Raw genomic sequence first — 27,944 nt, 5'->3', positions numbered from 1 at the left:
ACAGTGTGTGTGGGGTCTGGCGCACCTGGCATAATGTTCCCGCGCAGAGCTCCGCATTCACCGCGAGCGCAATGAATCACAACAAGTCTGGCAGTGTCAGCGGTCCGTCCCGTAGCAACTCCGGTTCGGTGGACGAGCTTGTGATAACATCGACTTTCGGGACGCTGCTGTCGGTGGTTTACATCGTTGGAGTTTCGGGAAACGTCTACACGCTGGTAGTTATGTGTCATTCCATACGCTTCGCCACTTCCATGTACATCTCCATCATAAACCTGGCGCTCGCGGATCTTCTTTACCTCTCCACGATTCCTTTCGTGGTGTGCACGTACTTTCTGAAGGACTGGTACTTTGGGGATGTGGGCTGCAAGATACTGCTGAGTCTGGACCTGTTAACTATGCACGCGAGCATCTTTACTCTGACAGTGATGTGCATGGAGCGATACCTGGCAGTGACTAAACCATTGGATACTGTGAAACGCTCCAAAAGCTACAGAAAAGCCATGGCGTGGGGCGTTTGGATTTTGTCCCTCGTCCTAACTCTTCCCATGATGGTCATGGTTAACCAGACTACAAAAACAACCGCAGATGGAGGGGTGAAAAGGATGTGCGCGCCCACCTGGGCACCCCAGGCGTATAAATTGTACCTGACTGTCCTGTTCTGCACGAGCATAATGGCGCCGGGGCTTGTAATTGGTTACTTGTACACCCGACTAGCCAAGACGTACCTGGAGTCTCAAAAGACGTCGGCTGTTAATAAAAGCAGCAAGCGCTCGCCAAAACAGAAAGTTTTGATAATGATTTTCACGATCGTGCTCGTGTTCTGGGCGTGTTTTCTGCCCTTTTGGATTTGGCAACTTGTCCCCCTGTACCACAAGCCCTTCAGTTTAGCCTCAAACACGCACACGAGCATCAATTATCTCGTGGCGAGTCTGACCTACAGCAACAGCTGCATCAATCCGTTTCTGTACACGCTTCTGACCAAGAATTATCGAGAGTATCTTAAAAACCGCCACAAGAGTTTTTACCGCTACACGTCATCGTTTAAAAAGCGCCCACCGAGCTTGTACTCTTTGGGAAAGTCTGCGTCATCCAGTAATCAGTTTGAGTTCAACTCTGAGACGCTTGTCATGGCGCAGTTAAAGGTGATGCAGTGAAGAGATTGTAAAGCTTAACCCGTTCGTGTAAAGGTAAGCATGATTCTTCAGTTAAGTGAACTTTACTGTGCCCTGTACAGTGATATTCACAAACCTCAATTCCATCTTTAAATAATATATGAAAACAGATTAACATTTTTTTCCCTCGTGTCCCTTTATATAGCATATAGGCTATAAAATGTGTTAAAATCAATAAAACTATGTCCTCAATAGGCACACCAATTTTTATACAAAATAGATTTTTGACACACCATTTATTATTATTATTCAGAAGCAAATAATTTATTTTTAAGCATTCCATTTTACAAGCGAACTCCAGTATCCACTTAAAAACTGATCAAGGCCATAACCTTATTTAAACGATGAACAATATGTTTGCAGATAAATGCTGAGAATCCCCCCTCCCCTCCATTCACAAAACAACCAACTCATTCATATTTTCCACTTTAGCTTGAACCTAATTTATCCAGTGCACTAATGCCACATCCTTTGACTTGTAGATGGAAACATGTTCAGAAAAGTGACATCCAAAAGCAGGACTGTCTTGGTTTCAAGGCCTAAGAGATACCCCTGTTGGGTATCACTTCAAAAAAATAACTCTGAATGAACATAAAAAAATCATGGAAAGGATTTCCACATGATTATCTTGCTTTATTTCACCATTATGCAATTCTGTTATTCCAATTTAATGTACTTACGTTGGGTCAACTTAATTTATTAAGGTTGATTAAACTTATTTACTATGGTTGGGCACAGCTTAATTTAATAGTGTCAGCCCAACTAATTTGCAATGTTTTGGACCAACTAATTTACTTAATTTGCATTCAACTTAATTAAATATAGTTGAATCCAACTTATTTTACAGTAGTACAATTACACTAGTTAATAAAGTTGATCCAATCTATGCAATTTAAGTTAGCCTAACAAAAGTGCTTAATGCTGAAAGAAAGCCATTTAATCACGTGGAAATCCATTCCATGATTTAACTATATTAATTCAAAGATTAGCTTTTGAGTGTTCAAAGTTAATTAATTAATTAATTAATTAAATTTAATTAGCTCACTTAAATTAAAACCACTTTGCAAAAGAGGTTTAATGTATGTATAGTGTATGCTGAGTGCCCACAGGCCTAAGCTAAACACAGTAGCCACTCTTCTGCATAATGGTAACCACAAAATTCAAAAACATTACAGAAAGTCCTCTAAGTTTCTAACATACCTGAATATTAAACACTAACATTAACTAACAACATCTTTCCATTTACAGAAAAACACTTTAATCCCTAAATTTACCCTCCTAATGCAGTCCCTTGCAAAGCATGCTGGGAACTACAGATCCACTGCCCAGTTAGTTGTCAACAAAAATGATTCATGTAGTTTTCACATAAATTAAGTAAACTTCAGTTTTAAATATATTAAGTTGATTGAACAATTAAATTAAGTTGTGACAAAATATTAAACAATAGTGTTACTTTAGCTTATTTTAATTAATTAAATTTAACAAGAGGCAATTTTTTTTTTTTTTTTGTTTTGAGTACAGTCCTTTTCCCCATGTAACCTACTTATTATAGTAATTACAATAACTGGGTAATACATATTAACCCTGAACCTAGCTAAACCTAACCTTAACCCATTTAGTTTCCTTATATTACCCAGTACTTTCTTAGGGAAGTACACTATAAGTACACTATAAGTACACTATAAGTACACTATAAGTACACTATAAGTACACTATAAGTACACGCAAGTGCACATACTGTAAAAGAAGTGTGCAACCCCCTGCTGAGATTAAATGATAAATCTAACCAATTCTCTTAAACAACAGGCAGATTTTCTAGCACTTGAAGGTTACATTTGTAACTACAACTGCAGATGTGGGAAGAAGGATCTTTCGACAAGCATGTGAAGAAAACATAAGGCTATATACATCTATCATACATATATAGCCAACACACTACTGGCATAATCACTCATTACAAAAAAAAAAAAAAAAAAAATGTAATACCATTGAATAGAAATATTGCTACATTCACAGTCCAGATAAAAATGCATGCTTTCAGAACTATTAATAAAGTTTATTGTGCCAAGAGTAACGTTTCCCACATATTTCTGGTAAGTCAAAATGCTGTGTCTTATCACAGAAATGTTACATTATTTTTCATAGGGTTGTAATTAAGTGGATGACAAGGTTTTAAATCTAGTGTGGGGGGAAAACAGTGTACAACTCTACAAAAAATAAATAAATATGTTTAATGAACCTACACTTAGATATATCATTGGGTCCATATCATTGCAATAATACACAATGACACTATCATTTCTTACAAAGATACCAACTCACAGTGAGATTCCACATAGCCAATCAACAAATGGTCCACTAATCTGAGACATTAGTGCACTAATACTAAGCACACTGATCAGTAGTCCATTCAGCTGTGCTTGCACACTAAGAAATGAATCAACAGATGATCTGGGCTAAAATTATCTACAAATTGCTTTCCCAGTTCACAATCCATATGGTGGCATTTGCCGCTTAGGGCTAAATTGGCCTGTGCATATTCATATATTTGAACTGAGCTTAATGCATTAGTGCTTGAGGAACAGTCAATGAGTCTAGCATATGTATGGGAAACACTGATATAGAAAAGTGTAGCAGGAGGCTACAGTGACGCTTTACACACAATATTCTTAGCATAAAATAGAAACCACGTAAACTTGCCAGGAACACCAGAAGAAGAAAAGAAAAGAAAAAAAAATACCACAAAGGTCATGCTGATAATCTGTGGTCTTCATACATACATATATATGAAGACTTCAGATGCAAAAGCCTGTAAGTGCCATCTGAAATTATCTTTTTTATCAAGCTTGTATGTTCATGTTCAGTTATTTCACTTTAATGGCAATGAAAATGACCTATTAATTGTCATTAAAGTGAAATTACTGAACCTAAATATACAAGCTTGATAAAAATGCTCATTGTAGAAGAAAATTTCAGATGGCACTTAGAGGCTTTTGCATCTGAAGTCTTCATATATATATATATATATATATATATATATATATATATATATATATATATATATATATATATATATATATATATATATATATATATATATATATATATATATATATATATACACATAATGGTTTTTCAGATCAATAATATCAAGATTAAACGGCAAGCCAGTTGCAGATAATCCATTTGGATGGCTAAGAGAACGAATTCCTGCATTGTTCTATTTTGGTTCTCAATGTCAGGAAGGATTCAACAGTCTTTCAATTGTGTAAAGTGAGGACATATTCACCCACTCCATCTATATCTGGCAGATCCAAGGATGTGGAAGGATAAAATTGATTCTCTCAGTCCCCATTTCTCTGGAGACAAAAGAACTGAAGCCATACAACTGGGGCCTGACGCTTTCGTGCAGTCATCAAACTCAAGAGTGGGATATGACGCTCAGACCAAGGTCATATAAGCAGTTATAGAATTTCTTGAGCAGCTCAAAGTGCCAAGCCTCGTGCTGGCAAAACACGCCGAACATGGTTTATCATGGAAAGATTAGCTCAAAAGTGGAAGAACTGAGTGTGGTGTCAAGAGAGAGCGTATCACTTTACTAAATGACACTTTAGAGAAAGCACTCATATTAAACAAAGCCCCCTTTAATAATAAATTGCACCACCGAAGATTGAAGGCGCCGGTCAAACGTTTCACATTTCCTTTTGTATTTATCAGTCTCTTCAAGAAATTAAATAAATCACAATCTCGCCTTGCATGTTATTGTTGGGCTCTTCAAGTGGGTAGTTATAGGAAATTGAATGACTTAAGAGTAAACGGTGAGGAATGTTGTATCGCCAGAGGGAAGCTTGTGTTGCTGTAGCCATCTATCCAAACTTTCTTGCGAATTGCTTGTGGTCAAACTACAAGCTCGAATGTGTCCTCCATTTGTTTTGTCGCATGATTTAATTAGCAACATCTGTTCTTCAAAACCGTAACACCTACTGGCAAACCCTCTCTTCCAAAAGGCATGCTTATCAGCTGTGATTTACATACCAGATTAAAAATCCATATTGACATCGAAGCAGCTGCCAATAATCAGGCAACATTTTAGCTTCAGGACTCTATTACACATGTAAGAATGTAATGAGATTAACACAGATCCTATAAACATGAAAAAGGTTTTAAAATGATTACAATATCTTAGAATAGGACTACTATACAAAAATTAGCACATACTGTAAGACACTCCTACACTTGCATAAATCCATCTACCTGAAGCCTAAATGTCTATTTATAGCATTAAACATTTTGTCAGTAATATTTATGGGAATAATACTTTTATTCAGAAAGGATGCATTACTGTTCTTTTTAACTTTCTATAAAGAATCCTGAAAACTATGTATTAAACAGCACAACTGTCTTCAACATTATTAATAAGAAATGTTTCTTGAGCAGCAAATCAGAATATTAAAATTCTTTCTGAATGATCATGTGACACTGAAGACTGGAGTAATGATGCTGTAAACTCAGCTCTGCCTTCACAAGAATAAATTTAATTTTAAAATATATTCAAATAGAAAACAATTTGTAAGAGCATTTTACAAGATTACCATTATTTAAAACCATTATTTGAATAAATGCAGCCTTGATGTGCATAAGAGACTTATTTTAAAAACACAAGCAGCACATTTATACGCATGAAGCACATCCAGCATGTTCAACCTCATCATCTCATGCAAATGCAGCTCATCATAGAAAAATATGCAACGCCACAAGATATGGATGGATTGTATTTCAGTCTATTGTATACAGTGGCAATAAATCAACGGTTCAGCCTAGTCACTGAGGGGATCTGCCCTGACACACAAGACTGTGATTGCTGTTGGCAAAACTGACTTGTTTTGCATAAACCTAAAACGAGCATTTTATGAAGAGTCTTTGAACACTTGTTAATATTCAGCCTTACAGTAGCTAAAGCATGAATGAATTAGCAACTGAAAAAGGGGCATTACTAACCAAGAGAGTTATCCAATTAAAATATTGGTGCTGCAACAGTAACAGCAAATTAAGCATCAGACAAAATTCATGAATCATCACATATGAGGAGACTTGGAAAAACAAGGAGCCTAAAGAGACTGCTCTTCCTATTATAATAAAGCTGATGCGTGCATTTGAATAATAGGCATTTAAATGTATAAGCAGATTCAGAATGTGTGTAAAATTCTAGGTAAACATGCTAAGTTTTCCTTCGTTATTCATTAAAATTCACCACAGGTTTTGACAGATTCATAGCATAAGGTCTGAAAAAACATACTATTGAGAAGATTTTAATAGTTACCTATGCTTTACATGAGAGAAGTAACAAACTTCTGTTTTAAATCTTACTTCAACTCACACAACAGAGGTGAAAGCATCCAGTTTTGGGCATTGGGTCTGTAAACCGAGACGCCAATTAACTCAAAACAAGCGTGTTGTGATTGGCTGAATGACCACATGATGTCAGTGTAATTAAATCAAACACACTTGAAGGAGGGAATGTGTTTCCAAAAGCTCATCAGATACACAATACAACATTTCATACAGACATATAAAGTCAACTTTCTCTCCTTGAATATTACAACACACTCATTATCAAAGATATCAAAAAAGTTCTCTTTTAAAACTTCCATTCAAGTAGAAAGACATGTGTGAAGGAATAAAATGTTCTTTTGGTAATCTGATATGTTGATATTTCATTAGAAGCATATGTAGTTTTTGAAAGCAATTCTACAAAGAGCTTTCTTTTCAGTTGGTGACATAAGCAGAGATCTTTGACAATCGGGTTCCCAGCTCCTTGTTTTCATTACATACACCTGTTTAATCATCCCATTTGTGTTGCCTGTCTAGACAGTGATTTAACTAGAATAATATAAAAGATTTTAAAGAGTGAAGCACAGCCAGGAAAGACAGAGTTCAATTGTAAAGAAGCACCTTCCAAACCCAAAAGATGTGTGTCTTCAAAATGACAGCAGTTCAAGTAAATCTCCTGAAAACACCTCTTAAATTAAAAACATAAAGATAGACAAAACCCATTTGAGCACAGAAAATCCCAAACATTTTTCTAATGGGACAATAAGGGGATTTTTTATGCCATGAACCTGACTGTTGAAAGTGCCAGATGAGAGCGTTTCAGCATTTTCCTTTGTTTCCCCTAGGTTTCCTGTCACTCATCCGTCCTTTGAGCCAGGTGGATCCTACGGCAGGGAGGGGTCATCAATGGCATAATCGGGGTCACATGTGAAGGACACCGTAATGGCGTATCGTGTGCCCCAAACGACCTTCTCCACATGGTGGAGGTTCTCAGAACCGGATGAGAAGAAAGATACTCGACCTGCAGGAGATGAAAGGAGAGGGACGATGACAGAGAGAAACAGAAAAAAATGTTGAAGTGATACGCGGAAAAACTGCACACGAAGAATGCTAACATCAGGCTAAAGTCAATCATGATGTTCGAACTCTAAGGATTTTCTACAGACTTTCCCCCCTCATGATTAAAAAGTAGTTTTAAGTTGTATCTGAATTTAAATGTTTGTGTTTGACAATTATCGTTGCATTTCATGTTCACAGTAAATCTGAGTGCTTATGGAAAAAGGTTCCAAAGCCTCACAGTTGGTGCTGGGATAATTACTAAAACATGCTAATTTTGCTTGGTTGGATTGTTAAATTCATTTTAAGACACTACATTTTTAAGAAGCAGAAAGGAGGCCTTTGCTAACCTTGATTTTTATGTAAATGACCTTCATTATGTCTGCCTGGTACTGGCCTTTGTAGACCATTATTTATCATGACAGTTGAACAGAATCTCATTAAATGTTCATGTTTTTTGAAAAAAAAAAAAAAAAAAGACTTTTAAAAGTGGAAATGCATGTGTAAAATTCCATGAATAAATGCTGTATGTTGAACCGCACTGCTGGAGGAATATCCATAATGCAACATAGATCCTGCAAGCTGAAAGAAAGCCAGAGTAAATTGGAAGTATTAGGTGATGCAATTTGAATTCTGTAATGGAAAAGGATGGAAGGAAGATGCAATATATGCGAAAGTGGAGAAAATGGTTGATAAAAACAAGCATTATATATAGGAGTGTCAAAGTATGACTTTGTAATGCACTATTCAACATGTTCAGTCCTGAATTTACCAGGGGATAAAACACAATCTAAAAAAAGTAACTTAAACCCTTTCAGTGATGGAAGCATGGTCAGCTTTAAGTTGTTTGTAAATTATTTCAAGCAACAGAAGCATTAGATTTAAAATCCGATTTTCGAAGATCAGTTCGGACCTGAGGAATTTTGAGGTAAAACAGGTCATTTGAATCAAGATTATAGCATGCATTTGTATTCGATAAACAGACACAAATAAGGAGTTTGGATACAGAGATTGTAACTCAAGACTTATATAAAATTCAGCGACGAGTTTGATAGCTACAACTACTAACACAGCATAAAGCACTGTGGAAAAAAAACTATCCAGAAGTTTTTTAGATAGTGTACTGGGCATTCATATGAAGCAAATCTCCATAGTCCAATAGTGGTAAAGAGGTTGCAGACACCAAATATTTCCTTGCAGTGAAAGAAAATAAAGTTCTGTTTCTGAAAGAATAATAATAATAATAATAAAAATATTAACCTTAAGTTTAGAAATGAATTCATCAATATGAAGCTTAAAAGATAAATGACTATCAAAAAGAATACTCAAGTACTTAGAACTTGCAACACATTCTATGTTTGTTCCCTGGTACTGGGATGATGTAGTATCAGAAAGATTCCTTGGTAGAGCTTTGGAATTTGAAAATATCATTCATTTGGTTTTATCTGTATTTTTAACCAGTTTAAGTTGACATAGACGTATCTGTACAATATCAAACACTGATTGCAAGTATTGAAGTGCTTGTAAAGCACAACAATAAATGGCAGTATCATAAGCATAAAGATGATGCCTAGCATTGGGAATGTTATAACAGATATTACAAAGAAAATAAAATGGGTCCCAAAACAGAGCCTTGTGGGACACCTTTAGAGACTTGACACCTTTTTTGCACGGAACACTGATACAGATGAGACGATTTACTCTTATGAGCCGTGGGCCGGTTCTTTTTTGTGAATCAACACAAAGCAAGATTTGATTATTTTTAGAGAATCAAATTGTATTTATGCCACCTCTAAAAATTCTTGAAAAGGTCAGTTCTTGCATAAATTGTTATAAATCAGTTCTGTTAAAATGGGAAAATTGTTTTATAAATCAATACAGTTTATCTACATCTCATCATTGATTCTCGATTATTAATTGAACAAATTTCAATTAATTGATCCAGTACATAAATTATTTTCTTATGGTGCTATTATTGAGATTTACAGCAAGAGGAAACGAGTATTTTAAACTAGCCACATTTTTAATAAAAACATTCCTCCATAAAATGTTAGATTTCACAGTAAACCATGCAGGTTGAAGCTGGACGGATGTTATTATAACCGCATGCTGCCTCCATGCTAATTAGCCAAGTCTAATTCTGTACACTTCAACTGAGCATGCACAAGGAGACATTTGCTAAACAGGATATTTATGCAAATTACCTCCGTTGCGTCTGCTTTATTCTGACCCTCGTTGACCATTTTTTATTGTAAAAGTTACATTGAATCTCATTAAAATGATACAATGATGCTACACGTTTAAGAAAATGAAACGTTTCTGAAGGAAAGTGTATAATGCCTTAAAACGCAAGATGCCTAAGGACATCTAGAGTATTAGGCTTGGAAATTTTAAGTCCTGATTACAGTGTTTGCATGAAAATTAGAAGAGGAATGATATCAAGCAAGAGAGAAACTGGCTAAAAACACCAGGTTCAGTGATTTAACAAAATCAACAAATTAAGCATGAAAAGCTCAGAGAAGAGCACATGGTTTGTCAGCATGTTGTCATTTAACTTGGTTCACAGGGAAACAATAAAAATGGCAATTATTTCAGAGTTTTTAATGATATGATTTGATTGTGTTTCCATAGAGACGTGTTTAATAAGAATATTTTCTCCACACCAATTAGGAAAAAAAGCTACTTATTATGATCTAGTCTATTTTCTTGGTGAAAATAGTTTCTATTTCTAGTTTGGTAACATTTATTCCAGAAACAATTTTTCTCAATACAATGGAGAAATTGATGTGTCTGCATGTTGTCAGATATTATTCCTTTTTAAAATGTTTTTGAAGCTTAAGTCATGACATATAGTTCTGGTCGGACAATGAAATGACTTGCCTTAAATTAAAGAACTTATTATTGGAATCAATAGGTTAAATGCAAAAATTGATATAAGAGAAACTATAGTTAATGTTAAAACCTTTAAATGCATACTATAAAGTCATAACATGACAGTATCTCACCACTTCAAGGTCTTTTGCTTTTAAAAAAGCATCCCTAAATTTGCACATCAAAACAGTGTCACACATCTTAAACTGCACCCATTTCCTTTTTTCTGCCACCACAGATATATATAAAAAAAAGTCCTTTGTTTTTCCACCTGACAATAAAAAATGCACCTGTTGCCTCCTTTAAACTCCTCAGCTGGTTCTAACCGCACTCGCTGGGCTAAGAGCACGTTGCTCCTCTGTGACTTTCAAATCAGGAGATGCAGCTGTGATCGCACAGGATTCATCCAGCGGCAGGCGTCAATTTTCCCAGTGTGCCAAAAATAAAGTGCTTTTTTCCCCCATCCAATCTCATCTTAAAATATGACGTCATCTTTCACACTCTCCTTATGCATGTATCAGCATCCCCCTTCTCACCTCTGTCCTCCTCCCTCGTGTAAAGCACGGTGTATCTCAACAGGCCAATATCTCTCCTCACATCCATCATGGAAGAGGGAGGTTGATTGTCAGCCTAGTTATAATTACAGCCTGTTTGACAGAGTTATCCATCAGAGTAATAATTACCGTAGTGAAGATCAGGGCTCATCAGCCACACCATATGGATAATCAACGCACCAACAGAGCACACTGCTTCTGCCACCCAGTGAACAGGAACATGTTCCACCTCCTACATCTAACGCACTGTATCTCAATTCATTTAAAACTGGAGGCAGGCATTCAAAAATCATCCCCCTTACTGGAGACGGGGCATGACGGGAGGGAGAAATCCAGAGCTAAAAACACTGGGGTCTGATGAATAATGCATTAAAATGGGTATTTTAAGCCTAGAACATCAGATCATTGACACTGATATGTCAACACCTGGGAAACTTTTGAAACAATTTTTATTTATTGTGTTTCACCACAATTTGCTCTAAAATCTGGAAGGAATCTGCTTCTCTAAAATTGCTCACATTGGTTAAGCGATATTCAAGTCAGGTGATTAAGCTGGACACAGCAGATGTTGAAGTTCATCTTGGTGCTCCAGCTGTCCAGGTTTTATGATTATTAATGGCACCATCTTTTCCAAATTTTAGCATTGGAGTCTGAGATTAAAGTTTTAGCAATTGTGGCTCTTTCATGGATGTTGGCTTCTAAAAGTTCTCTATGGTGTGAAATCAGAGAGAAAGAGACAGAGATAGAATGCCATACTTACTGTACCTCTTAAGCTAATGTTTGCTCTTCACACTTGCACACACGTTAGGTTTCCATGAGCTCATGATGTGCTAAAACTGACAAGATTGCATTGTGTGTGATTTGTTAGATTACTGTGAATGATGAAAGAACACTACCCTAATGTGCTTCCAACTCTTCAGCCCTGTCTGTCTGCCTTAATTTCCTGTTTGTCAAGCTTTGACAGGTACATGTTGAACCACCAATTGTATATATATATAAATGTAAACAAATACTGCCTGATCACTCACATAAACACGCACACATATTTATGTCAGCACCAGTGCTGTTCCACAGGAAATAAAAAACACAAATTACATCTCTTTAATATTTCTCTAAGACTTGATTGGAGATCTTAATGTCTCAAACTGTGTGCATTTCTCAAACTGCGTGCATTTGTCACCTAAGTCTCCTAAAATCGAATCATCTGAGCTATATTCACATTCATTTAACGGGTCAGTATTGTGTTTTATCAGTTGTTTCTGTTGTATTTCTCACAAGGAAGAAGAAAAGACTAATTATACTTCTTGTATTTAAAAAAAAATAATAAAATAATCACGTTGCAAGTTTAATTTAGCAAATGTGGTGAACTTATCTGCTCGGAAACAAATTATCACACATTTTTAAATAAAAGTTACATAATACATGAAAAAATAAGTTCAATGTGCAAATATCAGTTGCCAAAACAAACCAAAAAAAATCTCAGCAATGTACTTGCTAAGGTAAAAATCAACTAGCTGTTCATAAATGCATTATTTATGAATAATGAATTACAATTAAAATTGTATGTATTTTTTATTTAAAAATAAAAAAAGGTGAAGTGCAGTGCATTTAGGGATACACTTTTTCTGTAGTAGCTCTGTGTTGTTTGGACACAATCTTTCTTAGTGTTCGATGGTTTTCGCCAAAGCAAGTCTTACCATGCTTTGTGTACAAAACTGCTGTTCTTAAAAGACCAAACAATTGGGCTGTTAAGGTTGCAAACGCTCCTGCTAAACGGGTTCCCATAATCGTCCTTTTTAGAAGTCTGACAAATAACCCATTTTACCATCTTGTACCATTTCAAACCATTTTCACTTGTACTAATCACTGCTGAACACAACTTATACAACACTATACAATATACAACCTAGAGTATATAGAGAATAAAAAGATAATGGCAATCTTTGTTTTTTTTCCCTGTAGCCTAAATTACATTATTTTTGTTTAACCCCTTTACATGCACGTACAAAAGCATATCTCTTATCTGCAGTCACCTGCCATCTTCTATCACCTGACATCAATCTTTAATGGGTTCAGAGAGCACTCCATGATCAAATGTCACGCTGCATGGCAAAACACCTCTAACTGGCCCAGTGGGGATATGTGGGGGCAGATTTTAAAGTGGTGGTTCTCAACCTTTTATAGGCCAGCGCCTCCTATCCATTATCCAGGTCCCTTATCTGAACGCCCCCGCTGAGAACCACTATTTTTAAGGAAGGAGCCTGACAGTTTCTGTCATCATTGTATGACGCCACCGAGTGCACCTTGGAAAATAGCGAACATTATCCACTCAAAAGTGACAGATTCTAATAAAGAGCTGAAGTGTAAATGAATTCACAGGCACGAGTCAAAATAAAAGCTTCTCCGTGCAGACCAAATAATCAGGCAGCTATTCATGGATGGCGTCATCATGGGACCTTATCAAAATGCCAGGCTGAGAAAACAAAACAATTAGTCCATGCAAAAGATATGTAAAACAAGTCATAAAGAGGTTTTGGAGTGTGGCTGTAATCATTGCAATAGAGGAGAGAGCCATAGCGAAATTCCATATTAATTCATGGTGGCATGCAAAAAGTGAAAATTCTTGCTTATCCTTTGGCACTTCAATGCAACTGCAGAGACACTTACATGATTCAGTAAATGGACTCCAGTGTGCGAAAGAACCTCAGCCAAGCCAATTTAATAACCTCAAAGCTTATATACACTACCAGCAGTGTATCTTCATGACAGATTTATTATCAACTGGTTTTAGTACTTAACCATTGTGTCTTTCTACAGGAAGTGCACTTATTGCGACTAAGTTGCAATTCCCCCTCCCAACAGAATTCAAAGACTGGAAACTTACCATGTTATACAGAACTATCATTCTACATTGCACATTATATGCCAAATTAGGCACAGTTACCAGGCAGAGCGTGACTGATCTTAATTTAAGCAGACGTAACACCTTGTCTGGCAAGAGGTCATTTGAATACTCAGGAGCACAGAAATGAAATAAATTCCCAGTGGTCATTAAATGTAAATCCAACAAGGTAGAGTTTAGCTTTAAGCATTTTCATACATATATTCAATATTTTTAATTTATATTAACGTACCCTGCCATTCACAGGTTTGGGCTTGGGCTTAAGATTTGTTTAATGTTTTTGAAAGAAGTATTTTATGCCCACCAAGACAGCATTTATTTGATCAAAAGTCAATGTAAAAAAAACAAACAAAAAAAAACAGTAATATTATTATAATTTTAAATAACGATTTCTATTTAAATATATTTTAAAGTATAATTTACATAATTTGCAGCTACCAGTGTCATCTGAGTATTATCATCATCAGAGTTGAAAACAGTTTTATTAAATGTTGCATTTTTGTCCAGGATTTGTTGATGAATAAAACGTTCAAAGAAAAAACATTTATTTGAAATAGAATTATTCTTTGTAAAAAAAGTTAAATGATGCCATCAATTACCTATTAATACAAGTACAAATAATTATTTTAAAAAGATGTTAATTTTACCATGCCAATAATCTGAAATTTACATCAATAATTTGAATTATTTTGCCAATAATTTGAAATTTAACAGCCTCAACAGATCGCAACAAATAGATACAACTGAACGAAGATATGATTGAAATCTTTTTTTTTTAAGATTTTCAAGTATTGAGACAGAAACTGTAATCAAATGTAAAATAACACTGCACTTTATAAATAAAATATACATTAAAAATATAGTTAGAAAAGTTTTCTGTCTTTTGTTGTTTGATTAGTGTTATCATAGAGATGGCAGCAGGATATTAGGCTGCTATCACTTTAAGAGTTGCAAAGATCCAATATAGTGGTTTAAAATCATACTGATATGCTCAAATAAATCGACATTTTTATTTTATAACAAGTATCCGATTCCTGACCTCAAGTCAACAAAATAATATCTTCATTTTGGTGAATTTCTCATTAAACATATGCATATACTGTACATAATTAATTTGATTAATCAGCATATCATTTAATTAATCTTACCATAAATTCAATTTAATTTTTTTAAATAACTGACAGCCACAATTTAATCCTTATCTTGCTAATCCTTATAATGCACATTGCATTACTTTCATGCTTTTATACAAATCCAGACAATGTGTGTGATATTGTGTGTATTTACCAGCCCGTGGCTCCACCGTTCTGTTGCTATTCGGGTCCATGAAGACAAACCGTCCGCCACCAAACTCCAAACCATAATCAGACAAGTAGAGCAAAGATGTGTAGTCAAAAGATCCATAAGTCTCCTGTTAAAAAAATGCACATTTTAAACCCCATGAACATTTCTTTTCTGTAAAAACCTCACAAAAAAAAAATCTCAGCATGAGCCTAAAGCACTATACTAATTAAGATGTTTTAATAATCTTAGTTGGATGAGGAGAACCAAATGGATCATGACATGATGTGTAATGGGGTTTTTAGTTGTCTTAAAACAATCTAATCTCTGTTGATTGACAAATGTATTAATTAATTAATTTTTAATTGCTGCAATTTTTAGAATGTAGACTAGTAAAAATAAAAATACAAACATTTTTAAAAAAGCCCTCAAGTAAAACCTAAGATTTCCTGGCTTAACGAAAAACAGTGGTAGAATTTAATGGCATCCCTGGGACTTTAAACTCTGCTCTGTTTTATGAGGGAAATCTCTTTAGTGATCCCAAACCACCCAGGCGTCACTTCTCTGCATGTCGGATCACACTTTTAACTACTTTAATCTAATCTAGGGTTTAAGACTGGCAGTATTCTGGCGACTGCACTTTGTTTCCAGTGGTTTTTCAGAGACAGATTAATGAGGAATATTCCACACACCTACCGCAGAGGGAGTACATTCAGCATTTGAGACGCTTATTTGCTTTTATTATTCTACCAATGCCAAAATATCATCCCACAACCCAAATGGACAAACCCTACCAGCACAGCACATTATCACTTTGGCGTAATGCATTTCTGACTAAACACGAGCTGATTAGAGTGAATTGTAAAATTGTATAAGCAAATGACAGATGATGACGCAATGTGGACAATTACATTTCAAAAACAAACCAATAGGTGCAGCCACAAGCTACAACAACCTTCTCAATCTGTTTATCTTTTTGCCTCTCATGCAACATGAAGAAATCCAAAACACAAAAGCAATTTATCTTCAGTGTAAGCAGTTTATTCCTCTGTGTTACAGCCAAGCACGTAAACCTCGCCTGCAAAGTGAAATGACCTGATGGCCACATTCATAAACGCACAACCAACTCCGAGATCAAAGGTACTTCTAAAGACCAGACATAAATGAACTTGAACGCGTTTTTAAATCCCCTCAAGACCTAATTTCAACAGCTAGAAAGTTATGTGGGAACATTACACAGTTTCAAAAATAAATCATGTTGTTGCGATAAATGTTGCGATGGTCAAATAAAGAATTCAGTTCCTAAACGTGCTGTACCAAACATTGTTTTGGGTGCATATATTGCTGAGCACTTCCATCTTTATGCATGAGAAAAATCTGAGAATAGTCTCAAATATGCTAAAAACACAAGAGCCTGTGGCGTACCGCAAGTTCTGGCCCCTCCCGGGGCTCGTTATGCATGAGTAAGCACGTAGCACTAAAACCCTATTGGAATTGTTGTGATTTTCAAAGATCAACATTCTGCTTTAAAAGTGATCAGGCAGACCGTAAAGTCTTAAAACTTTGAGGGATGGTAGTACCCACACCATCTACAACATAACCAAGGCTGATGGTAGTGGTACAACAATCAAAAATACGAACGAAATCTCTCATAACTCCTAAACCGTCAGTCGCAGACTCGCTTATATCATTGGAATCCTCGGCTCAGTCAGTGGTCATGTGAAAAAGTATGCAGCGACTGGCCACTTGGTGAAAAAAAATAATTAATTTAAATTAAATAAAAAAAAACACGAAAACAGCTTTAGCTATGCAACAGTCATTCTGAATGATTTGAAAACTGGCATGTGGTATCTTTGTCCAAGGTGCCGTGATGGTCTATGAGGACATTCACGCATTTCTAAAAACAAGGCCGCTGTCGGCCAATGAATTTTGAGCAACTGTTACATAAGGTTAGATTCGCTCAACCTCTATAACTGCAGTAACAACTCTCTGGGTCAATAATAATAATTTAAACAAAAAATTGAACTTTAGCATTTGGATAGCTATAACAGGGTAATTTATCAAATGGGCGTGGCCAAGTGTACCCAAAAGTCTATCAATCCTAAACGAAAACTCAAAAATTCACAAAATTAGGTGAGCATATGCGACATATGATTCTAAAGAGGCATGCAAGCTTTAATGGAGATAGGGACTTAGGTGACACTATAACTGTTAAAAAGGTGTAAAATGCTTTATTTCTATGGCAAATCACATGATATTGCTGAAAATGGTATTTTTCGTGTTTGATTTACATAGAACATCCACGAAATTAGGTGAGCATATGTGACATATGATTCTAAAGAAGCATGGAAGCTTATGGAGTTTGGGCCATAGGTGGTGTTATAACTGTTAAAAAGCTTAAAAACTTAAAAAGCTGAAAAAAAAAAAAAAACCTGATAAAAAAACATATTTCCTAAGTAAATAACCTATATTGGCTGTAAATAGTCTATTCCATCTATAATCTAGGATGGTGGTTACAGGCTTAAAACATAACACCTTTTTACGCATGTGCTTAAAGGCTTTAAAGCGATTGAATCCTGATAATTATATAGCTGAAAGCAGAAGTTATGTTATATTGGGCAATTTAGCCCGCTCTTAAATAATACTCTTTTATGTTGCCAGTTCGGTTCTGAAATATTTTTTGTTCAGGTTTCAAGTCAGTCTTTTAGAAAGCATAAATGTCTCATCAATCAGCATGTTTCAGTGCAAATCAATAAATGAACATTACAGTGTGTGATTCATTGTTCCCTGTGATTGTGATTCATGTATAGAATACATCAGTGCAGCATTAAAAGTCTGTGTAAATACAAAGTATATTTGCCACTTTAAAATCAAATTCAACCATTATATAAATGGTTCATGAAGCCGGGCACCACAGGGCTGTGGGGATCTCCCATACGCCAGTAATTGGGGTTGAGTGCCAATTAATTTCATATCTGTAATAATTAGCTGATGCGTGGTTACATCATGAATATAATATTAATGTAGTTCCATTATTCATATCCAAATCCCTTTGTGTTTGATATAAATACTTGTCTAGTGAGGCAAATCTTTAAGTTCTGCTTTATTTCAAGTCACTGAACTAATTTGATGTGAAACGTTATTTATTTATAAATGTCAACTTTGTAATAATATGGCCTATTAAAACTAGTTCAAAACATCTGAGCCCTTGCGCATGGAGATATTTTTGGTCCATGTTCTGAGAGAACCAATGTGATTGGCAGTTTCAGAACACTGGTCATAGAGTAAACATTAGCAGTTCTTTCACATTCCTAGGATATGATTTAAAAGCTAGACGTTAAGCGTTTTCTTAGATGTGCCGGTTACCTTATCAATATGTGGGTGCCAGTACTCATCATGAGTGGTTTTGGCAGAGGTGCTGTTGATGCAAGAGAAGAAGGTGGGCTTGGTGAGGTACATCTGTTTGGAGTCCAGACCAAACGTCTCAGCTATCGCCTTTTGAATTCGGCCACGAACATCCCTGGTTTAAAACAGAGCACATTAAAATTCTTTATATAGTTGCCATCAGCTTGTGGTACTTTTATCCATCCATATCCATAATAGGCATTACAAAAACCACAGATTTTCTAAACAACTAGTTGGTGGGCAAACTATTTTTAACTTGACACATTGTCGTAAAAATGCTAATGGTTTAAAACCTACATGAGTCACAATTCAATGATCAAAAATGTCTCTCTGCAGGTGTATAGTTAAAGTGACAATGACAAAGCTAAAAAGAAAAAGCACATACAATAAATATTCATTTCAAAATTAAGCAAAATATAAAAAATGCAATTAAATAAAGTAAAATAAAAAAATATAATAAAATAAAATAGACCAATGTTGGAATCAACCAATATTTAAGAACTGAATGATTTGCGTTAATAGATTTTGTCAAAAGAAATGCTTCAAACATTTCCACATCACTCACTTGTATAGATCAAAATCTTCTTCTGTAAAAACATCCCTTATCTCATTCTTAAAATACCTGTGGATGAAAAAGCATATGGATTGATTTGAAATAAAAATAAAGACCAATATCAAACACCCCACCTTAAACATTTGTAGGATGGCAGCCATTTAAATACTGCCGCCACATCAAAATGGAAGCATCAATAGATACACACCAAATGTCACAACAAGCGTGCCAACACATGCCAGCTGTACAAGTTAACTGCCAGCACAGTACCAGCCTGTGTGTGGGCACCAAAGTGTAAACCTCATAAAAAGACATGAGGAAAATCTCCAGGTGTAAGAGATGAAGACACGATCTTTCACAATCGAAGCTAGAAAGTCATTCCCATCATTGCCACCATTGATTTCTGCTCAGCTCCTCGGGCACAGGGGTACACTTTGATGTTTACATGAAACGCACCTCGAGAAATCTGATAGAGCTGGGATTTGAACAGATCAAGCAGTCGGTGGAGTTCAATTGTAGACGACATCCTGTTAGATGCCGTATAAATCCACACAGAATACTCACCTATAGATATTAACAAACTGCTTTCCCATCGACAACGCCCCAGAGTGAAGATCCAGGATGGAGGCCTGTACACAACAAAAATGAACGGAATAAAGACAGTGGAAACACTTTCAAAGTGGAAACTGTCAATATTTGACTATAAAAGCCCAGCTTTCCCTAGTGTCTCTGGGTCTGACTCAACTCCAAAGACAACCACTGAGGGCTTGCAACTACCCGAGTGCTGGACTGTACCGCTGAGGTTGTTGTTATTCATGCTTCATCGTAAGGTCAACAGATGGACTCCTCTCAGCCCTGGTATTCCCTGCTCTCTGTCTCCGTACACATCATAAATCATCATGATGGGGCTGATCTGCTGTTAAAAACTCAGCGGGACCCTCTTTTAGTTCACTGGTTACACTCTATAAAAGGCCTCTTTGCCTGGTGAGATCCCAGACTAGGTTTCTACCTGAAAAGTTCATTGTATATAACATCATACAGGTATCAGATATTCTCTTTGTAATCCACTGCAGTTAAAATAAAGTGAACACCTCATTAAAGTAATCCACGGTCCTTCCATAAGAGGGGTTCAAAAGTCACCACAAGTGAACATGCTTAAATTTAGCATTTTTCTACACATGAAATGTATAATTACAAATTATATTACCAGTATAACAATGGGTGAAAGGCTTGAACATCAACATTCAAAAGTTTGGGATCAGTACGATTTTTTTTTAAAGAAATGCATACTTTTATTAAATTGACAGAAAGTGTCAGTAAAGACATTAATAGCTATACAAAAGATTTATATTTCAAATAAACGCTGTTTTCTTATGCTTTCCATTCATAAAGCATCCCGAAAAAATATTAGTCACATTATTAATCAATCAGCATATTAGAATGATTTCTGAAGGATCATGTGACACTGAATTAATGGCTGCGAAAAATTCAGCTTTGCTATCAAATACATTTTAAAATAGAAAAAAAAAAAAAAAAACAGTTTTGTAATAATATTTCACAATGTCACTGTTTTTAGTGTTTAACAAGTTCATCGCCACTCCATGCCACTATAGCAGAAACATCACCAACAAGTCACTTAAGGAAAACAAATCAAACTCTAGCTGCTTAACTATTTCACATAAAAGGATCTTATATTCACTCTAAATTGTTTCTGGTGCATTATTCTACAACATGGTTCAGGTCTCGACACCACATGTACTTATTATCTTTTTAGTATTTTTACCATTAAGCCACAGAGTGATGAACTGGTGAGCTGAGCTTAATCCGTCACGAATGTAAAATGCAATTTCACCACTGGCAATGTCACACGCTGTTCCCATCAAACATACAATAGTTGCTTCCAGAATATGCCACCCACTGAATGTGAATTCTCAAACGCACTCTTAATGAAAGTGCTTTCCTGTAGAAACTCAATCATACCAAACAATATGGTGCCATGACAATGGAAAAGAAGTTTGCTTTTGAATTCCAGCTGAAGTCTCAAACATAGTGTGTACTGCCCTCTTGTGTCCTCAAGCAGCTGCTTCCTTTATAGACCAACATGCAGCAATTTTTAAACACGGATGCAAGCATTTGAAGAGTTTCTACTCACACCACCATCTGAGCCAGCAAGTGATATCCCCCGCTCAGCTAACCTGTGGAATTAGAGGAAACACACATGAATTTATACATGTACACTTCCATTTAAAAGTTTGGAGTTAAGATTTTTTTCTTTTCTTTTTTTAAGGATACATTCAATTGATCAAAAAATACATTTTCAAAGACCCGTTCACACCAATAACGAGAACTATAATTATAACGATAACTATATTAGCATCCACACCACCGGACGATATCATTCTGTTTATTATAAGCACGCTGCAGTTTGGTCGTTTGCCGCTTTAAATTCCCAAGCTCTTTAAAGCAGGACGGATTCTGATTGGCTGTCAGTGTTTTTATCATTCATCAGCTGGAAAAAAAAATCATTCTGAAAGTGATTCCAACTATATAGTTTCTCGGTGCCATTATCTTTGTGGTGTGGACTCTGCTATTCTTTTATATCTAGAATGATTTTAGAACTATATCTTTATCATTGTAGTTATCGTCCTTGGTGTGAACGCGCCTTAATGTTATTAAAGATTTCCATTTCAAATAAATGCTGTTCTTTTGGACTTTCTATACACTTTCAGTATCACGAATTCCACAAAAAATATTAAGCAGCAAAACGGTTTTCACCATTTGTAATACTGAGAAATGTTACCAAATCAGCATATTAGAATGGTTTCTGAAGGATCATTTGACAATGAAGACTGGAGTAATGATGCTGAAAAATCAGCTTTGTCATCACATAAATGTATGAATCCCCTAAAGGAACATAGTAATGAAAAAAAATGAAATGGGAGGAAAAATTATATGTAAATGCATTTGCATTGTTTTTGCAAATGTCCCACTGAAAAACGTACCATTCATTTGCAAAACTTTCATTAAAAAAATAAAATAAAATACTTTGCAAGGGAACAAAGTCTGAGGGAATGCAAATATTTTGAAAGCAAACAAATGTATCGGGGGTGCACAAAACTTTTACGAGAGAACACAAAAGCATTGAAATGTATTTTTTCCCCACATCCCAAAGTTTTTCCAGCACATTGTCCCTTTAGGCGCTCGGTAGAAATAAACTACCTTTTAAAATAAATATATATATTTTTTTATATTTCACAATATTACAGTTTTTCCAAATAAATGCAGCCTTGTTGAGCATAACAGACTTCTTTCAAAAACATTAAAGATTCTTCACGACCCCAAGCTATTGAACGATAGTGTATATATTTTGATGTATGTCTGTGTGAATGTGTACCTTCTAAGCTTCTGTGCCTCCTCCAAAGTCACAACACTGTCTGAAATAGCTCTGCCGCATTTTGTTGGGGTGCAACCTGAGGACAGAATGCATTAGCCGTTCATATCGATTCATTAATTATGACACCAATTAAAGTAACTGGCTCTACGCCTCTGCCAAATTTTCTTTTCAAACTGCATATTCAATGACACATTCAGCGAGGCAGCTTGCCTTGCAAAATGTACTTCGTAATGACTCTGAAATTTATTCCAGCATCCTCTCAAAGAGGAAGTGCTTCTGGTCAGGCAACATTCACAGTGGGGTGTTCAATTCACAACAAGGCTCTAAGTCCAATCAAATCCACATTATACAGTATTTTGGCATAGATTCATATGCCACTTGGTAGAATCCAGTAGGAATTCCTAGAGGGATTTGTAAGACCTGCAGCAAAATGGCTACGGTTGGCTTCTGGTCAATATATTTTCCTGAACATATTGTCTCTTTCCCAGAGTTTATTTGCACCCATCTTAAAGAGAGTGGTATGAACTAGAGCCAAGGGAATGCTTGTTAATTCCAAGGCTTGCTTTGTCCGTGGAGCGTAGAGCTTTTTTGAAGCTGGTGTGAGGTTCGGTAATGAGTCCTATGTGGGAGGCTTCAGACTGTCAATCACAGCTCTGGCTCCTCAACAAATATCTCCCTTCATGATTTACACCGATGGAATGCGCAGGTGCTGGCTTTGTTCGAGCAAAGCTGTTAACTCCTAGAAGTTGTTTGGGAGCAGGTTTCCTCTGATACAGCAATGCCCATTAGTTCAAAGTATTTTCATAAACTTTTGGAATAACTTCTGCGCTCAAGAGGAAAAAAAAATTAATGACAGTTTAATTTAAGTACTTAAATACTAAATACTTTCCCCTCTTGATTTTTACACTAACTGGTCACTTTTTAGATACACCTTGCTTGTATCAGGTTGGACCGCCTTTTGCCTTCAGAACTGACTTAAATCCACTTCTTTTCAAAGGTGCTCTATTGGACTGAGATCTGGTGACTCTGGAGGCCATTTGAGTATAGTGAACTCAGTCATGTTATGCCAAATTCTGACCCTATCATCTGAATATCGCAGCAGCAATCAAGACTTCTCAGACCAGGCAACGCTTCTTCAGTCTTCTTTAGTTTTTTCTGACAGCACTCTAATTTTAGTGAGGCAATGCGAACTGTAGCCTCAGTTTCCTGTTCTTAGCTGACAGGAGTGGCACCCGGTGTGTCTTCTGCTGTATTCCTTCTGCTTCAAGGTTGGAAGTGTTGTGTGTTCAGAGATGCTCTTCTGCAGACCTCAGTTGTAATGAGCTGAGTTACTGTGGCCTTTCTATCAGCTCGAACCAGTCTGGCCATTCTCCTTTGACATCAACAAGGCATTTTCCCCTGACAGAACTGCCGCCACCGGGATACTTTGATCCTTTTTTGGACCATTCTCTGTAAACCCTAGAGATGGTTGTGCATGAAAACTTCAGAAGATCAGAAGTTTCGATTCTCAGACCAGCCCGACTGGCACCAACAACCAGGGGGCCAATGTTGCATAAAATATTGAAGCTTCCCTGGGGGCCGCCATTGATTAGCAGACCCCCACCTGCTGTTAGCATTCCATTGACTCCCATTCATTTTGGCGTCACTTTGACAGCGAATAACTTTACATCTGAGGTGTTTAAAGACTCCATTTGTCCATTATTTATTTCTAAAGAAACACAAAAATGTATAAAAGGCTCCATTACCTTGTATCTTACGTTATGGCCCCGTAGATGCAGTTTTTGTAAAAATAGGCTAACGACTGCGTCATAACCACGCGACTCTGTCGCACAGTAGGGAAATTACCGTATAGACAGGAGGAGAAGCCCCCCCCCCCATCGCAGGTAATGGGGGGGGGGGGGTTCAAAATGACAAAATAATTATTCAGAATACTTAGCAAAAGTTGCTCCTGCTGCTAGCTCATGGACACCTCCTACTCACGCTCTCCGTCTCTGCAAGTTTCGGAAGGGAATGATTCAGATTTCTCTTGGCACAGCTACTAGAAGACAGACGGGTTGCTCATGTCACATCTACGTCGTCAAGTTCAGTTTGAGTCTGCGCAGTACGCTCAGCCATCAGGAAGTGAGTGCTTCTAATTGACTTCACTTTTCTCTGTTGAATCCAATGGGGTCGCTGTGTCCAGTTTATATACTGTCTATGCCAACAACCATGCCAAGTTCAAAGTCACTTAAATAACCTTTCTTTCCGATTCTGATGCTCAGTTTGAACTTCAGTATATCGTCTTGACCATGTTAACATGCCTAAATGCTTTGTTACATTCCTGCCATGTGATTGGCTGATTGGATATTTGCATTAACAAGGACAATATCATTATATATATATATATATATAATATGTATATATGTTAATACACATTATGTATTATATTTTCTCAACAAAAGTAACAATACATGTAAATGCATTTTAAATGTCACAGTTAAAAACTATAAAAATACTTGCAAGGTAGCAAAATTATTGTAATGAAATATAGATTGGATAAGTATACAAAAGACCTCTTCCAGTTCAATATGCAAACAATCTCAATAACATAATGGTTGAAAGGTATGGGCACATTCGATCTGTGTTGGTAATAACTTTGCTCAAGGAAAAAAGTTAAATGACAGTTTTAAGTATTAAAACTGTCATTTGACTTTTTATTCCTCATCATTTCTATATTATAAATTATAAATATTACTTATTTATAATATATAATATTATATTTTCTCTAAAAGAAAAAAGCAACTCAGTTAAAATACAGTGAGGAAAATAAGTATTTGAACACCCTGCTATTTTGCAAGTTCTCCCACTTGGAAATCATGGAGGGGTCTGAAATTGTCATCGTAGGTGCATGTCCACTGTGAGAGACATAATCTAAAAAATAAAATCAAGAAATCACAATATATGATTTTTTAACTATTTATTTGTATGATACAGCTGCAAATAAGTATTTGAACACCTGTCTATCAGCTAGAATTCTGACCCTCAAAGACCTGTTAGTCTGCCTTTAAAATGTCCACCTCCACTCCATTTATTATCCTAAATTAGATGCACCTGTTTGAGGTTGTTAGCTGCATAAAGACACCTGTCCACCCCATACAATCAGTAAGAATCCAACTACTAACATGGCCAAGACCAAAGAACTGTCCAAAGACACTAGAGACAAAATTGGCTGGAAAGGGCTACGGGGAAATTGCCAAGCAGCTTGGTGAAAAAAGGTCCACTGTTGGAGCAATCATTAGAAAATGGAAGAAGCTAAACATGAATGTCAATCTCCCTCGGACTGGCGCTCCATGCAAGATCTCACCTCGTGGGGTCTCAATGATCCTAAGAAAGGTGAGAAATCAGCCCAGAACTACACAGGAGGAGCTGGTCAATAACCTGAAAAGAGCTGGGACCACCGTTTCCAAGGTCACTGTTGGTAATACACTGAGACGTCATGGTTTGAAATCATGCATGGCACAGAAGGTTCCCATGCTTAAACCAGCACATGTCAAGGCCCGTCTTAAGTTTGCCAATGACCATTTGGATGATCCAGAGGAGTCATGGGAGAAAGTCATGTGGTCAGATGAGACCAAAATAGAACTTTTTGGTCATAATTCCACTAAACGTGTTTGGAGGAAGAAGAATGATGAGTACCATCCCAAGAACACCATCCCTACTGTGAAGCATGGGGGTGGTAGCATCATGCTTTGGGGGTGTTTTTCTGCACATGGGACAGGGCGACTGCACTGTATTAAGGAGAGGATGACCGGGGCCATGTATTGCGAGATTTTGGGGAACAACCTCCTTCCCTCAGTTAGAGCATTGAAGATGGGTCGAGGCTGGGTCTTCCAACATGACAATGACCCGAAGCACACAGCCAGGATAACCAAGGAGTGGCTCTGTAAGAAGCATATCAAGGTCTCCAGACCTAAACCCAATAGAGAATCTTTGGAGGGAGCTCAAACTCCATGTTTCTCAGCGACAGCCCAGAAACCTGACTGATCTAGAGAAGATCTGTGTGGAGGAGTGGGCCAAAATCCCTCCTGCAGTGTGTGCAAACCTGGTGAAAAACTACAGGAAACGTTTGACCTCTGTAACTGCAAACAAAGGCTACTGTACCAAATATTAACATTGATTTTCTCAGGTGTTCAAATACTTATTTGCAGCTGTATCATACAAATAAATAGTTAAAAAAATCATACATTGTGATTTCTGGATTTTTCTTTAGATTATGTCTCTCACAGTGGACATGCACCTACGATGACAATTTCAGACCCCTCCATGATTTCTAAGTGGGAGAACTTGCAAAATAGCAGGGTGTTCAAATACTTATTTTCCTCACTGTAAAACATAGCCAAATAGCAAAAGAATTGTAATAAAATATGAATACAAATAGAGAAAGAGTTTGATGATAATATGTAGTATAGGCCTAGATAAAAATATAAAAAGACCAATTGCAGTTCAGTATGCAAATTTCACAATAACATCATCGTTATTGCATGTTAAATTTATAAAACCCAGAAATGCACACCAAAACCAAAGCTGAAATGTTCAATAAAGTTTGCAATGTAGTCTGCACTTTGAGGGGATGAAGCTCAGTCAATGGAAGAACCACCAACATACCTGGGAATAGCTTGTGCTTTTTGTAGTCTTCAGAGCAGTCCACCGTGAACACTCTGGGCTGAGTGAGGATTTCACCTCTTGACACCAAAGTGTGTGTAAAGTCGTCTGTCCATGTAAAATACACCAGGCTCCCTAGTCCAGTGACTCCTGTCAACAGCAACAGCATGGACCAGTTACCTCTCCATGAAGAGGCCTGTCTCTGCGCATTTCCCCTGAATGAACACACCATATAAATACAGCCTGAGAACACAAGTCGCATAAATACAGCCTAAGAACACACAGGCCGATGATGGACTGTCAGGTGTGCATTTCCTTCATTCATTCATTTGACCGTCAATTTGCACAACGAAAGGAACATAAGAAATAAATTTATTTTCCACTATGCAGGGAGTATTCTGCATGTAAACAAGGATTTGAAACAACATCACTCATTATTTTTCTGCAAGGCAAAGTCAATGTGAGCTCATAAAGTTTCAGAAATTGAAAATCATTAACGTTACCTCTTAATTTTCTTTTCAATGGCGCTACTTTCTGGGTTTTTACTGATTACTCGTCGTTGTACAGTCATGTTTAATACATCTACCTGTCTGCGTGCATCAACATAACACGTGTATGGTTTCGTTTCACTCAATGTTTGTACTGAACTGCTCCATACAAGTTCAGAGCAGGTTCAGAGTGAAAGCGCCCGGAAGGACGTCGTCAAACACTGGACGTTTATAGTGTCAAAATAAAAGTCTAGCATATTTACGGTATACAGATCAGATGGCACTCTTTTGTATCG

The 27,944-nt window shown here is 36.6% G+C and overlaps 2 protein-coding genes across 2 annotated transcripts; one reads left to right on the top strand and one right to left on the bottom strand.

Annotated features, from left to right (window-relative positions):
* Positions 1-8,099, top strand: LOC308707085 (urotensin-2 receptor). The gene is made up of 2 exons (XM_081393203.1): positions 1-1,187; positions 7,349-8,099. Exon 1 carries the CDS (start codon positions 72-74, stop codon positions 1,152-1,154), a length of 1,083 nt encoding a protein of 360 aa, XP_081249329.1. The 5' UTR covers positions 1-71; the 3' UTR covers positions 1,155-1,187; positions 7,349-8,099.
* On the bottom strand, positions 5,689-27,871 carry ogfod3 (2-oxoglutarate and iron dependent oxygenase domain containing 3). Its single transcript, XM_081393204.1, has 9 exons — positions 27,664-27,871; positions 27,164-27,375; positions 22,520-22,595; positions 21,278-21,320; positions 19,690-19,754; positions 19,138-19,194; positions 18,534-18,687; positions 15,174-15,297; positions 5,689-7,524 (listed from the first exon to the last, which is right to left on the bottom strand). Exons 1-9 carry the CDS (start codon positions 27,729-27,731, stop codon positions 7,388-7,390), a joined length of 936 nt encoding a protein of 311 aa, XP_081249330.1. The 5' UTR covers positions 27,732-27,871; the 3' UTR covers positions 5,689-7,387.
* Positions 27,872-27,944: the final 73 nt, after the last annotated feature.

Source organism: Scardinius erythrophthalmus, assembly GCF_964197995.2.
Source record: "Scardinius erythrophthalmus genome assembly, chromosome: 18".
Lineage (NCBI taxonomy): Eukaryota > Metazoa > Chordata > Actinopteri > Cypriniformes > Leuciscidae > Scardinius > Scardinius erythrophthalmus.
The sequence above is the reverse complement of the archived record's forward strand: the minus strand, read 5'-3'. Positions and strand labels throughout refer to the sequence as shown.